General features: G+C 44.4%; 1 protein-coding gene across 8 annotated transcripts in view; it reads right to left on the reverse strand.

Moving 5' to 3' along the window:
* Positions 1-15,573, reverse strand: part of LOC132391026 (BTB/POZ domain-containing protein KCTD9) — a 62,754-nt gene that overhangs the window by 12,054 nt on the left and 35,127 nt on the right. For 4 of the 8 annotated variants that reach the window (XM_059963704.1, XM_059963694.1, XM_059963715.1 and 1 more), the window contains one exon: positions 11,389-14,065. The exons of the other annotated variants lie outside the window; for them this stretch is intronic. In XM_059963704.1, coding sequence (XP_059819687.1) covers positions 13,949-14,065 — 117 coding nt within the window. In that variant the 3' untranslated portion in view covers positions 11,389-13,948. Of the gene's footprint in view, positions 1-11,388; positions 14,066-15,573 lie in introns of those variants that run through there. 8 annotated transcript variants of the gene reach the window in all.

Below are 15,573 nucleotides of genomic sequence, written 5' to 3' on the forward strand. Positions count from 1 at the left end.
TAAATAAATATTGCAAAATAAAGAAATAAAAAAGTATTGAGGTAGTGCTCATGGGTTCAATGTCCGTTCGGAAATCAGGTGGGGGAGAGGAAGAAGCTGTTCCTGAATTGTGCCTTCAGGCTCCCTGATGGTAGCAATGAGGAGAGGGCATGTCCTGGGTGGTGGGGGACCTTAATGATGGACACCGCCTTTTTGGTGCACTGCTCCTTGAAGATGTCTTGGGTGCTACAGAGTTCTGCAGAACAACACAGAACACAGCAAATGCAAAACAAATCCCTTTTCTCCCGCCTGCTCACCCACACATGAGGAAAGTTCTCCAATCGCAGAACAGGCCTCCAGCCTCAAGTCCCCAGGCTTCAGCCACTGGGCTTCAACTTCTGGTCTTCCGATCCACCTCCGGACTTTGAACTTTAGTACTGACTCCCGGACTAGCTGAGGGCAGGACTCTGAACTCCATGCCTTGAATGCTCTGGCCCTTGGGCCTCCTACTCGCAAGAACATCTGTTCCCAGGAGCCATGGACCTGGGACAGCCCAATATCCTCAGATGTCCTCTGTCACCCATACACATCACTGGCTTTTGAACGTAGGACGCATAGCAGAAGCCTAGACTCCAGCCTGATTTCTAACTCTCCCATATCCCTGTTCCTAATCCTCAATCTGACCTATAACTCCTCTCCCTGTCCTCAAATCCATCTCCACAAACTTAAACAACTAAATCTGAGCCAAGACCTCATCAGAAACCACAGTTCGGAATAGGTGGCTTTGTTGCCAAATTTGCAGATGATATGAAGATTGGTGGAGGGGCAGGTAGTGTTGAGGAAACAGGTAGGATGCAGACGGACTTAGACAGATTAGGAGAATGGGCAAGAAAGTGGCAAATTAAATACAATGTTGGAAAATGTATGGTCATGGACTTTGGTAGTGGAAATAAATGTGTGGACTATTTTCTAAATGGGGAGAAAATCCAAAAATCTGAGATGCAAAGGGACTTGGGAGTGCTTGTGCAGATTAACTCATAGGTTGAGTCAGTGGTGAGGAAGGCAAATGCAATGTTAGCATTCATTTCGAGAGTCTAGAATACAAGACCAAGGATGTGATGCTGGGGATTTATAAGGCACTGGTGAGGCCTCACCTTGAGTGTTGTGAAGGGTTTTGGGCCCCTCATCTTAGAAAAGATGTGCTGACGTTGGAGAGGGTCCAGAGGAGGTTCACAAGGATGATTCCAGGAATGAAAGGGTTATCATACGAGGAACATTTGATGGCTCTGGGTCTGTACTCACTGGAATTCAGAAGGATGGTGGGGGGGGGGGGGCGAATCTCATTGAAAAATTTTGAATGTTGAAAGGCTTAGACAGAGTAGATGTGAAAAGGATGGTGAGAGAGTCTAGGACAAGAGGGCACAGCCTCAGAATAGAGGGGCACTCTTTCGAAACAGAGGTGCAGAAAAATTTCTTTAGCCAAAGGGTGGTGAATCGGTGGAATTTGTTGCCATACGCAGCTGTGGAGGCCAAGTCCTTGGGTGTATTTAAGGCAGAGATTGATAGGTTTGGACATGGCATCAAAGGTTACGGGGAGAAGGCCAGGAAATGGGGTTGAGGAGGAGAAAAGAGGATCGGCCATGATTGAATGGTAGGGCAGACTCGATGGGCCAAATGGCCTAATTCTGCTCCTATGTGTTATGGTCTAAATGCCAGCAGTGTAGTGGGTAGTAAGTAAGTAAATTCAGTGCCTATAAAAAGTACTCATCCCCTTGGAAGTTTTCATATTTTATTGTTTTACAACATTGAATCACAGCAGATTCAATTTGGTTTTTTTGACACTGATCAACAGAAAAGTGAAAACTAACTTCTGCAAATTGATCTATATTTATTACAATTACTAAACACAAATAATTTATTGTATAATTACTCACCCCCTCCTAGTCAGTATTTAGTAGATGCACCTTTGGCAGCAATTACAGCCTTGAGTCTGTGTGGATGGGTCTCTATCAGCTTTGCACATCTGGACACTGCAATTTTTCCCCCATTCTTCTTTACAAAACTGCTCAGGCTCTGTCAGATTGCACAGGGATCGTGAGTGAACAGCCCTTTTCAAGTCCTCTCCAGGACATTAACTTTGTTGTTTTTAAGCCATTCCTGTGTAGTTTTGGCTTTATGCTTGGGGTCATTGTCTTGCTGAAAAACAAATCTTCTCCCAAGTCACAGTTCTCTTACAGACTGCATCGGGTTTTCCTCCAGGATTTCCCTGTATTTTGCTGCATTCATTTTACCCTCTACCTTCACAAGCCTCCCAGGGCCTGCTGCAGTGAAGCATCCCCACAGCATAATGCAGCCACCGCCATGTCTCACGGTAGGGACGGTGTGTTTTTGATGATGTGCGATGTTTGGCTTACGCCAAGCTTAGTGTTTAGTCTGATGGCCGATAAGCTCAATTTTGGTTTCATCAGACTATAGAACCTTCTTCCAGCTGACTTCAGAGTCTCCCACATTCCTTCTGGAAAACTCTAGTCAAGATTTCAACAATGGCTTTCTCTTTGCCACTCTCCCATAAAGCTGCCACTGGTGAAGCACAGTTGTATGTGTAGTCTCTCCCATCTCAACCACTGAACCTTGTAATTCATGCAGAGTTGTCATGGGTCTCTTGGTGGCCTCTGTCACTAGTCCCCTTCTTGCACGGTCACTCAGTTTTTGAGGACAGCCTGCTCTAGGCAGATTTACATTTTCTTTCCATTTTCTGGTGATTGACTAAACTGTTCTCCAAGGGACATTCAGTGATTTGGAAATTTTCTTGTATCCATCTCCTGACTTGTGCTTTTCAATAACCTTTTCATGGAGTTGCTCGGAGTGTTTTTTTGTCTTCGTGGTGTAGTTTTTGCCCAGGATACTGACTCACCGGCAGTTGGAGCTTCCAGATACAGGTGTATTTTTACCACAATCAGTTGAAACCCCTAACCTACACATGGAGAATTTCTAAAACCAATTGGCTGCACCAGTGATGATTTGGTGTGTCATATTAAAGGGGGTGAATACTTACACAATCAATTATTTTGTGTTTTATATTTGTAATTAATTTAGATCACTTTGTAGAGATCTGTTTTCACTTTGACATGAAAGGGGGGTGTGGGGTGTGAATACTTTTTATAGGCACTGAATATTAATAAATAATAAAATATATTCCAAAAGATTGGCATTTAGCGTAAGACATGTAATGCCCGGGGAAAGTTTTCACTGCTAATGTAAGAGTTTTTCTGTAGCAGGAGTGTTTGGGTTATGGAATGTGCGTCGTCCAGTGAGGGGAGTGTTTTCTCTTGACACTGAGGTGATCTGGATCTTTGGTTCGGTGGAAGATGGAGAGAGAAAGGAGAGGTCGTAGACACCAGAAAGGAGTGGACTTGGAGTGGGGCCGGGAGTCGACGAAGCCCGGGGGAAACCGATGGAGGACGAACGGAAGATGCACGTTAGACTGTTTCATTAAAATGGGCCCTTTTCTTTTTGTTTTTATTTACTAACCCTTTAGTCAAATTGAGAATTATAAAGCTAATTTGTTTCATTGCATACGGTGTATGGTACTGATTTGTAACGGGAACGCATCGTGCAGCATCTGCTCAAACAGGAGGTTCTGCACCTCAGATTTCACACGTTTGGCGGGATCAGAGACCGTCTTCCCCTGACTAACACTCCAGAGGGTTACAGTTGCATTTAGACACAGGCCAAAAAGTAAACTGTTGAAGTGAGGAGACATGGGTAGCAGCAGGGAGTTTAGTGTTATCAAAGCTTGGGGGAAGTAGCTGTTTCTCCACCTAATGGTCCTTGTCCTAATTCTACTTTACCTCCTGGCTGTTGGTAGGGGGTGGGGGGAGATTCTGGGATGGATGAAAGGCATTCTTGACAATGCTAAGAGCTCTGTGTACACAACCCTCCTGATAAATATCTCAAATAGGTGGAAGAGATAAAATCAATATACCGATATTTTAATCTCTCCAGCCCTCTCCCCAGTCACAAACCACTGGTTCTCTCCCCTCCTAGCTCGCCTCAAAGCTCTCCCTAACTCTGATGAGAGATCTTCCGCCTGGAACATTAACCCCTGTTTCTCTCCACAGACACCACCCAGTCTGCTGATTGTTTGTATCTTTTCCTGCTTCACACTTAGTGACCACTCTGTTAGGCACAGGAGTGGAACCTGACGCGGACTTCCACTGCTGTTGCCCAACCACTTTAAGGTTTGACGTGGTGTTCAACCAGAGATGCTCTTCTGCACACCGCTGATGTAACGTGTGGTTATTTGAGTTACTGTCACCTTCCTGTCAGCTTGAACCAGTCTGGCCATTCTCCTCTCACCTCTCTCAGTAACAAGGTGTCTTCACCCACAGAATGCCACTCACTGATTTTTTTTTGCTCTATTCTCTGTAAACTCGAGAGATTATGGTGTGTGAAAATCCCAGTTTCTGAGATACTCAAACTCCTCCATCTGGCACCAACAATCATTCCAGGGTCTAAGTCTCTTAGATCCCTTTTCTTCCTCAATCTGATGTTTGGTCTGAACAACAACTAAACCTCTTGACCATGTCTGCAATGCTTTTATGCATTGAGCCGCTGCCACATGATTGGCTGATTAGATACTTGCATTAACGAGCAGGCGTACAGGTGTACCTAATTAAGGTTGGCTGATTAAGGAGGCCTAATAAAGTATTTCAGATTCCCTGCCTTTTGCAGCAGTTCACTGGCTGATACCAACATCCAGTCAGAGAACCAACCCCAAGCAAGAGTCTGTCTCTCTGGGGAAGGAGGGGGGTACTGGAGAAAATGTATTAAGGAAGCAGACAACTTTCCAAATTTCACTTGGCGCTGTTGCATTTCGAGATACAGTTACACAACTTTAGGAATTAAGAGTGCGGAACTGAATCACTGCTGTTTGGCGAGTGTGGGAAGCGCTAAAAATTGGTGATTAATGGGAGGATTAATGTGATAATTGGACTCCAGAAGTCTACCTCCTCCAGTGTTCAATTACTGGATTATGACTGCAAATCCCACTGAGATGTTTCCCTTTACCCACTAGTTAGACAAGATTAATTCTGTTTTGCACACTGTAGATGTTTTAAAGGGTTTAGGAAAATGTGACGAATTGTTCACCTCATATTCCATCAGTACAACTTCCTACCTTTTTTTTGGGACTTTGCTTCACACTTCTCTTGAAATCAGACCCCTTGGAGTTTTGATCACAGACAAGAGAAAATCTGCAGATGCTGGAAATCCAAGCAACACACACAAAAAGCTGGAGGAACTCAACAGGCCAGGTAGCATCTTTGGAGAGCAGCAAACAGATGAACTCAGCAGCCCAACAGCATCTATGGAAAAGGGTATAGTCAACGTTTTGGGCCAAGACCCTTCTTCAGACTTCAGGTCCTCCAAAATGTTCTTGATTTATTTTGAAGGTTCCAAAATTAATTGAAGTCCAATTCTTTTCCTTTACTCTTGTGTGTGATATTTGGAAGATCATTAATTACCCACCTTGCACTGAGAAGGTGCACTGGCTTGGGATCTGTCATGAGCAGCCGAGAGAGTAAATGAACCGATGTGAGGAAACCAGGACAGTTTGGGATTGAGAGGGAAAACAAAGCATTGTCAGAGTTGTAGAGTACAGGTGGTGGGAAATGGATGTTGGGAGGAGGTCCAGGGAGACTGCACAAAGGGCAGAAAGCTTCACTTTAAGCTGCAGAGGTGAAGGAGGGGTGGATAAGCCAAAGCTCAAACTACGTACATTATCAAAGTATTTATACATTATACAACCTTGAGATTAGTCTCCTTGCAGGCAGCTACAAAACAAGGAAACCCCCCAAAAAATTTTTTAAAGACCCTCAGACATGCAACAGAGAAAAAAGCAATTCATGCAAATAATAAATGCAAGCAAATAGCGAACTGAAGCCCACAAAGAGAGTCTGTCCATAGAACCTTAGTTCAGCACAGAACTTAGTTCCCTCGCCTCAGGCCCCGACACCCTGACCTTTTCAATCTAGCCTGACGGCTAAATCATCGTCCAGACATGGCTTCAGTCCGCTCTGGGGCCTGGACCCCACCCAGCGCTTGAATCGATTGAACCTCGGGTCTTCCTCGCTCTCAGCGACAAAGGCTGTGCATCCAATAAGGCGAGACTAAATTCGCCCTGGTTCATCAGCAGCTTACCGCCATGACAAATCCAAACTCAGATTCAGCTTTCTTATCACTTGCATGTGTTGTGAAATTTGTTGTTTTGTGCCAGCAGTACAGTGCGAGACATTAACAAAAATAGGCCATAAGATATAGGAGTGGATTTGGGGCTATTTGGCCCATCTTTGTAAGTTCAAATGAAGAATAAACAGTGTAAAACAGGAATACTGAGGACATAGAGTTCATGGAGCATTCAGAAACCTGATGACAGAGGGGAAGAAGCTGCTCCTAAAATGATGAATATGGCTCTTCAGTCTCCTATACTTCCTCCCTGATGGTGCTAATGAGAAAAGAACATCTCCTGGGTTATGAAGGTCCTTCATCATGGATGCTACCTACGAGGCATCTGCTTTTGAAAACATTTTTGATGCTGGGGAAGGTTGTGCCCACAATGGAGCCAGCTGAGACACAAACCTCTACAGCAGGGATTCCAACCTTGGTTATGCCATGGAGCCTTACCATTAACCAAGAGGTGCATGGACCCCAGGTTGGGAACCCTTGCTCTACAGCTTCTTTCATTCCTGTGCAATGGAATGCTTTGGATGCAACCAGTTGGAGGGCTCTCCATGGTGGAAATTTGTTAAGAGCCTTTGGTGACATATCAATTCTCATCAAACTCTTAATGAAACAGAGCTGCTCCTGTGCCTTCTTCATAATTGCATCAATATGTTGGGCCCAGAAAAGATCCTCAGGGAAGTTGACAGCCTGGAACTTGAAGCTGCTCATCCTTTCGACTGCTGAACCCTCAATGAACACTGGTGTGTGTTCTCCCAACTTCCCCTTCCTGAAGTCCACATCCAATTCCTTGGTCTTGCTGATGTTGACTGCAAGGATGTTGTAGTGGCACCACTCAGCTAGCCTCTTAGACATTTTCTTTATCCTGATCATTTCTCCCCCACCCTCCTTGCAACTTAAAAAACCTCTTTTAAAATATAAAATTAAACAAACATACTGGAATGAGAAATAATCAACATTTCAAGACAAAGACCCTTTGTTCAAACTGGGAATCTTCCTGGTTTAGATGAAGTGTCTTCAACCAGAAACTGTAACTGTTTCTCCTTACCACCGGATAGGGGCAGAATTATGCCATTCAGCCAATGAAGTCTACTTCACCATTCCATCACAGCTGACTTATTATCCCTCTCAACTCCATTCTCCTGCTTTCTCCCTGTAACCTTTCACACTCTTACTAATCAAGAGCCTATCAGCCTCCATTTTAAATATACCCAAACAGTTGCCCTCTACATCCACCTGTGACAATGAATTCCATAGATTCATAACCCTCTGGCTAAAGAAATTCATCCTCAGCTCTACTCTAAAGGGACATCTTCTATTCTGAGGATGTGATCTCTGGTCCAAGACTCCCTCACTATGAGAAACATCCTCTCTATGTCCACTCTATCTGGGCCTTTCAATATTTGATAGGTTCCAATGGGATCCCCTCCCCCATTCTTCTAAATTCTGAGCACAGGCTCAGCGAGCAAACCACCCCCCATAATTAACCCTTTCATTCCTGATATCATTCTCATGAATCTGTTCTCCAACGTCAGCACATCTTTTCTTAGATAAGGGGCCCAAAACTGCTGACAGCATTCCAAGTGGGGTCTGACCAAATCTCACGCACACCCTCCAATCCCCATTTCACAAAAGACTCGTTGCTCTAGTCCAGCAGAGAACATGGAACGGTGCAGCAGGGCCAGGCCCTCCAGCTCACCATGTTGTGCTGTTCCAATGCTGTCACAGTTGGGGTAAGAGGATAGTGGCGTTAAGTTCCCACTACCTAATAAATGCTCCCAATGACATGCATCTCAAATAGCCTCTGACAACCAAGTCCAGCTCCTGACCTTCATATGTGGCTCAACCAGTTTCAACTGACAGAAGTATTCTAAAAGTAGGCTGTGGTGCACTTGGATTTTCAGAAGGCCTTTGGCAAAAGTTCATAGTATTGCAGGAAAGGTTCTAGCATGAAAAAAGCCTCTGCTGATTGGCAGGAAACAAAGACTGGAAATAAAGTGTGCCTCTGGTTGGCTGCCGGTAACTAGTGGTGTTCCACAAGGGTCTAGTTTGGGACCACTTCTTTTTACATTGTATGTCAATGACTTGGACGATGGACTTGAGGGCTTTGTGGTGCTTGTGGACGATACAAAGATAATTTGGGGGCGGTGTTGAGGAAGCAGGGAGACTACAGAGGAACTTAGACAGATTAGGAGATAGAATACAGTATGCAGTGTCAGGAAGTTTATGATCATGCACTTTGATAGAAGAAATGAAAGTGTAAACTATTTTCTAATTGAGAGAAAATTCAAAAGTTTGGCAGGATTCCCTAAATGTTAATTTGCAGATTGAGCTGGTGGCATGGAAAGCAAATACAAAGTTAGCATTCATTTTGAGAAGGCAAGAATATAAAAGCAAAGACCTAATGCTGAGGCCTTGGAGTATTGTGAGCAGTTTTGGGCCCCTTATCTAAGAAAGGACGTGTTGACATTGGAGAGGGTTTAAAGGTTCACAAAAATGATTGTGGGATTGAAAGTGTTTGATGACTCTGGGCCTGTACTCATTGGAATTCGGAAGAATGAGTGGGGATCTCATTGAAACCTATCGAATGGTGAAAGGCCTTGATAGAGTGGATGTGGAGAGGATGTTTCCTATGGTGAGAGAGTCTAAGACTGGAGAACACAGCTTCAGAATAGGGGGATGTCCATGTAGAATGGAGATGAGGAGGAATTCACTGCCTCAAGTGGCTGTGGAGGCCAAGTCATTAAGTATACTTAAGGTAGAGGTTGATAGATTCTCGATTAGTCGGGGCATGAAGGTTTATGGGGAGAAGGCAGGAGACTGGGGCTGAGAGTGAAATAGATGACTAAATGGCTGAGTAGACTTGATGGGACAAATGGCCTAACTCTGCTCCTAGATTTTATAGTCTTATGGAGAAGTGGCAAAGTGGGGGTTACAGGTGCCTTAGATGAAACTCATCGGCCATGGTTGGCAGCTCATCTAGGAGCAGGAAAGCTCTGATCTCAAAACCCCGTTGTCCTGTAGCTACACCCATTCATGGGGAAGGCTTCAGGAGTAAATCCAAAGGCAAAAGCCAGTGCCAGAGTCCCTAAGGCAGCCCTATTTTGAGTTCAATGCTAACCAGCAACTCTTTTGACACCACTGATGCCAAACTATATTAGTCTCTGCCATTCCTTTGGATTCATCAGCTGCACTGAGAAAGGGAGCCTACTGCATGGGCAACAGCTTGCTTTCCATCGTGTACAACCCTGGCTTGCGTATCAATACAGCTAGGATGCAACATCTATGGTCGACCCCAACCAACGGAGAACCTCAATGGCACCTAATTGCTTCTGCCTGAACATGGCCCATTTTCCTCCATTTTCTGCACATTCATGAGCTAACAGCCTCTTAAACAGTAGGGATTCTGCAGATGCAGGAAAATCAGAGTAACACACACAAAATGCTGGAGGAACTCAGCAGGTCAGACAGCATCTATGGCGAGGAATAAACAGTGAATGTTTCAGACAGTCACCCAAAAAATTGACTCTTTATTTGTCCCCATAGATGCTGACTAATCTTAAATCATAATCTTAAAGAACTCTATCATATTTCCCTGCATCACCACCCCACCCACCACTGTGTAAAATAAAAACCTGCTCCCCACACACATATCTATGAATTTATTCCTCTCTCATCTTAAATGCATGCCCCCCAATATTGGACAGTTCAACCCAAAGATACTGTTTATTCTATCATGATGGCATCTGTTAGTCTCGTGAGACCATGGATCTATGTCTGGAAAGTCTTGGACTGTCCTCTCCAGGGCGCAGGCCTGGCCAAGGTTGTATGGGGGACTGGCAGTTCCCCAAGCAGCAGGTCTCCCCTCTCCAAACCACCGATGTTGTCCAAGGGAAGGGTAAGGGCTGATACAGCTTGGCACCAGTGACGTCACAGGAGTTGCCAGAGCAAGGTTGAAGGCAACGTCGGACTGCCTTAGGGACTCCAGCTCCGGATTTGTCCTCAGGGTTTACTCCCGAAGCCTTTCCCATGAGTGTGTATGGCCACAAGGCAGCGGAGATTTGAAATCAGAGCTCTATCGTGAGATCTAGGAGCAGAATTAGGCCATTTGTCCTATCAAGTCTGCTCTGCCATTTCATCATAGCTGATCCATTTCCCTCTCAGCCCCAATCTCCTGCCTTCTCTCCATATCCGTTCATACCCTGACCAATCAAAAATCTTATCAACTTCTGCCTTAAATAGACCTGATATCATAGCCTCTATAGCCTCCTGTGGCAATGAATCCCAAAGATTCACTATTCTGTCTGAAGAAATCCCTCAACTCCATTCCAAAAGGTAACTTCTTTCTTTTGAGGCTGTACCCTGTGGTCTAAGACTCTCCCATGATGGGGAACACCCGCTTCACATCCACTCTACTGACCTTCCAACGTTCCATAGGGCCCAGAATTAGAATCAGGTTTAGTATCATCAGCATATGTTGTGGAAGTTAACTTAGCGGCAGCAGTACAATGCAATATATATTATAGAAAATTTTTGAATTAAAGGATATATATATATAAAATAGTTTAAATGCAGTGGGAAAACAGAAATAATAAAGTAGTGAGGGAGTGTTAATGGGTTCAATGTCCATTCAAAAATCGGATGACAGAGGGGAAATGCTTTTCCTGAATCATTGAGTGTGTGTCTTCAGGCTCCTGTACCTCCTCCCTGATGGTAGCAAAGAGAAGAGGGCATGCCTTGAGTGGTGAGGGTCATTAATGATGGATGCCACCTTTTAGAGGCACTGCTCCTTGAAGATATCCTGGATATTACTGAGGTCAGTGCCCATGATGGAGCAGACTCTGCAGCTTATTTTGACCCTGTGCCAGAGCAGCCACCACCCCACCCCCCCCAATTCCAGACAGTGATGCAGCCTGTCAGAATGCTCTCCATGGTACAGCTGCAGAAATCTTTCAAGTGTTTTAGCTGACATACAAAATCTCCTCAAACTCCTAATGTCATGATTTCTTTATGCAGTCCGCCCTTAATCTTCTGAATTCCAATGAGTACAGGATCAGAGTCATCAAATGCTCCTCATCTGACAAGTCTATGTCAATGGCTCTCACATTCTATTCCCTTCTGAATATTTGACCACGAGTGATTAATAAGCAAGGCAACACAGAATTATTGAGTAACATTATTTTAATATAAATTAAGCTGTCTTTGAAATATTTGCCTAAACAAACAAGTACATTAAAACAAATAATGAAGAATAACAATGGTTCAGGATCCCAACAGATTCTTTAATGAACAATGAATTGGTTAATTGAAACTGAATGGGGAGAAGTTCAGAACAGCAACAGTAAGGTTGTGTTCCTTCTTAGTGTTGTGAGTGACTATTGTTCACCTTCCTCTCCCTCTCTCTACAGCAGGGGTTCCCAACCTTGGACCCAAGAGACTTCTGAGGACCCCGGGCTGGGAACTCCCTGCTCTACAGGATGGTGTTGATGCTTTAGTGGAGCTTTGCGGACGATCATGGCTGGAACAGTAGCCGTGTGTGCCAAAAGTTCACAAAGGCATTGAGCAAACGGGACCAGCTCGATGCTTTGTGCGCGGAGCTCCACGAAGGCCGGCTTACCTCAATGCGCAGAGTGCTGCCTTGCCAAGCTACGCCCGGAGCAACCAGCCTGGGAGGTGAGGGGATCGGCCGGTAATTCATGGAAGGGTTAACTTTCACAGCCACTATGTTGTAAATGCATCACCCCATCCTGTGGCCCTTCTTATTAGAGTTTATGGCAAAGTAGGTGAGCACTGCTTGCTGCTTGTGGGATCTCACTTTCACAGAGCTGGAACATAAATAATGCATGACCTACTGAGTTTTCCTGTACACAACACAGGACAAAACTCAAACACAACCACCTTCATAGAGTCTCCAAAGGTCACCTCAAATCGAAGTCTTCACTGTCAGTTTAAACAACACTTTGAGGAATAAGGTGCTATATAAATACCGGTATTTAAACTGTTCTCGTTGGGTTGAGGAGGAACACGAAGGTGTTTACGGTAGTAGCCCTAGACCGTACAACTCCAGCCCGATTCTCAGCCAACAGGCCGCTGCCTTCAGAGCCAGGAACAGAAAAAGCCAGCCTCAGCTCAGTGGATTGCCCACTGGTGAACCCATTGCCTTGTATAGAAAACACACAAGCTGAAAGGAGATCTGAGATGGGTTTATAAGATTATGACAGGCATAGACAAGGAAGACAGACAGTGTCTTTTTCCAGAGTTGAAATGCCTAAAACCAGAGAGAATGCATTTAAGGTGAGAGGGGTTAAGTTTTTTTTTGAACACAGAGAATGAATGGTGGGTGTCTGGAATGCCTGGATTGGTAGCAGGCAGATACATGTGGGACTTTTAAGAGACCTATAGATAGGCATGTAAATGTGAAAGGATATGGACATCCAGAGGGATTGGTTTAGTTGGCTATTCGATTATTAATTTAATTTGTTCAGTACAACACTGTGGGCCAAAGGGCCGTTCCGGGTTCTCTAAAGTTGTACACTCAAGTGGCCATTTCATTGGGTACACCTGCACACCTGTTTGTTAATGCAAAAAACTAAACAGCCAATCATGTGGCAGCAACTCAATGCATAAAAGCATGCAGACATGGTCAAGAGTGTTCAGACCAAACATCAGATCTAAGTGACTTTGAGCATATTGGTGCCTGACGAGATGGTTTGTCTAGAGGTTACAGAGAATGGTGTGAAAAGCAAAGAAACATCCAGTGAGCAGAAGTTCTAGGGACAAAAGAAGATTGTTAATGAGAGAGGCCAGACTGGTTCAAGCTGACAGGAAGGCGACAGTAACTCAAATAACCACACGTTACAACAGGGGTGTGCAGAAGAGTATCTCTGAACACACAACACGTTGATGGGCTACAGCAGCAGACCACAAACACACACTCAGTGGCCACTTTAATAGATACAGGAGGTATAGTGGCCGAGTGTTTGCACCCAAAACAAAAACGAGCAGCAATGGGGCTAGAACTGGACCACGATACCTCGTTAACACTGATTGAAATATATTCTTATCTACATATTACAGAGGTTCATACCACTGTATGCAGAAAGCAAAGCTGCTAGAGGAGAACTTCTTGATATGATCCACACTGGAGTTCAACTAATTTTCTGACACTGTGTTCCTGCAGCATGCAGACTGTGCAAAATATCTCCTACCTTACATCGGTGATGTGGTGTGATGGGAGCCAGATGGGAAAGTGCTGGGTCATCCCTGCACGTTCCTGCTACTCTCCCTTATTCTGCAAGTACCATTCGTGTGTGTATTACAGAGAATAAGGTAGAAGCAGGCTCAAACATGTATGTATCTCGCCCTTGGGTCCCATGCTTAACAAACTGACAGCATACGAACTTCTAACTTGACCCCCCTGCCCTGTGTGTGTGTGTGTGTGTGTGTGGGTGCGTGCGTGCATGTGTGCGTGTGCGTGTGTGTGTAAACATTTTAAAAATCTGCTCCACAAACCAGTATGGAAGCTCTACTGGTTAAACTCAAAACAAAAGTAACTTGGTTCCCAGGTGTGCGATGCAATGGCAGAAAGGGGTCACCTCTTGAGGGAAAGGTGGCGGGTAAAAGCAATACTTCGGCATTTAAATAGATTCCGAATCAGTTTGCTAAACACTGCACCGGAGGTGATCTGCACTCTTGTCTGGGGGAGGTACCTCGCTCCCCGCTTCTCCTCTTATCTCACACTCTGGGACATGTGTAAAGGTGTCAGCATCTCTTCGAAAATGGCTCCCTTCACGTTGGACCCTCGTAGGTTGGCCTCCTGCAGGTCGCAGCCAGAGAGATCGCAATTCTGAAATGGGTAAGGTTATACTGATCTCAGACAGTTCATTATACAAAAATAAACTCCAGTCATAATGAACCACACAATGCCTTTTCATTCTTACATTCAAAGTCAATTCAACAGACAAGGGGTTTTCACTGGTTAACGTCTGTTGATATTTGCCACATCTGTGCCTTCAAGACAAGCACTGCCTTAAAATGGCTGTGTACAAGAGACGATTTCCCTCTTCAAAGACCATAAGACTGTAAGACAGGAGCTGAATTAGGCCTTTCAATCCACCAAGTCTACTCCACCATTCCATCATGGCTGTTTTATTGTCCCTTTCAACCCCATTCTCCTGCCTTCACCCCATGACCTGTGACATTCTTACCAATCAAGAACCTTTCGATCTCCACTTCAAATATACACAATGACTTGATCTCTACAGCCATCTCTGGCAATGAATTCTAGAGATTCACCACCCTCTGGCTAAAGAAATTCCTCTTCATCTCTGTTGTGAAGATATCTCCTTCTACTCTGAGATGGGACTGTACCCATGATAAAGGGAGGAATCCTAGAACTTTGACCCAGTGATGGAGGACCGTAAGACATTCATACCATCACAGACACCTTCAAAAGACGGTGGTTCAAGAAGGTGTCATCAATCATTAAGGTCCCTCACCATCCAGGATACTCTCTCTCCTCATTTCTTCCAAAAGGGAGGAAGTATCGGAGCCTGAGACATACCCTCAACATTTTAGAAACAGCTTCTTCCCCTCTGCCATTAGGTAGAGGTAGATGCAGCATGTAGAGAGACCGTGAGGAAGGATAGGCAGTTGATATGCTAAAATGGCAATGGGGTGGGTTGAAGTGTGTCTATTTTAATGAAAGAGGGAGCATAATTTTAAGGTGGTTGGAGGGAAATATAGGAGGGGGAGGATCTCAACAGTTAAGTGCTTTACAGAGAGAGTGGTGGGAACTGAAACATACTCCAGAGGAGGTGGTAGATGCAGATAAATTAAGGGCATTTTAGAGACCCTTAGACATGGATGACAGAAAAAGAGGATTATGTTGCAGGGAAGAGTTAGATTGATCGCACAGTAGGTTAAAAGTTTGTGGACTGAAGGGTTTGTTCTCTGCCGTAATGTTTTATGTTCCGAACAGACCACGAACACTATCTTGCAATTTTGTCGTCTTTTTGCATTATTTTTTATACATTTCTTATTGTAACTGTTGGAAATCAATACTTTGCTAATACTTTTTATAAGATATTAAAGTTGTAGTTTAATCATTTGTACTTTAAACAAACTCAGGTACTTTTCAGTGTGTGGTTATTCATCCCCACTTACTGGCAGAAAGCAGCACAGCAGCTAAACTAACGCTGGTCACCTTTCTCATTTTTCATAGACTAAGTATTAGCAAATTACCCATATAATTGTGCAACCAGTGATTGGTTTAATCACAACACCATTAGATATGGGAGCAGAATTAAGCCATTTGATCCATCGCGTCTGCTCCACCATTTCATCATTTTCCCT

This window comes from Hypanus sabinus, chromosome 1, assembly GCF_030144855.1.
Source record: "Hypanus sabinus isolate sHypSab1 chromosome 1, sHypSab1.hap1, whole genome shotgun sequence".
Taxonomy (NCBI): domain Eukaryota; kingdom Metazoa; phylum Chordata; class Chondrichthyes; order Myliobatiformes; family Dasyatidae; genus Hypanus; species Hypanus sabinus.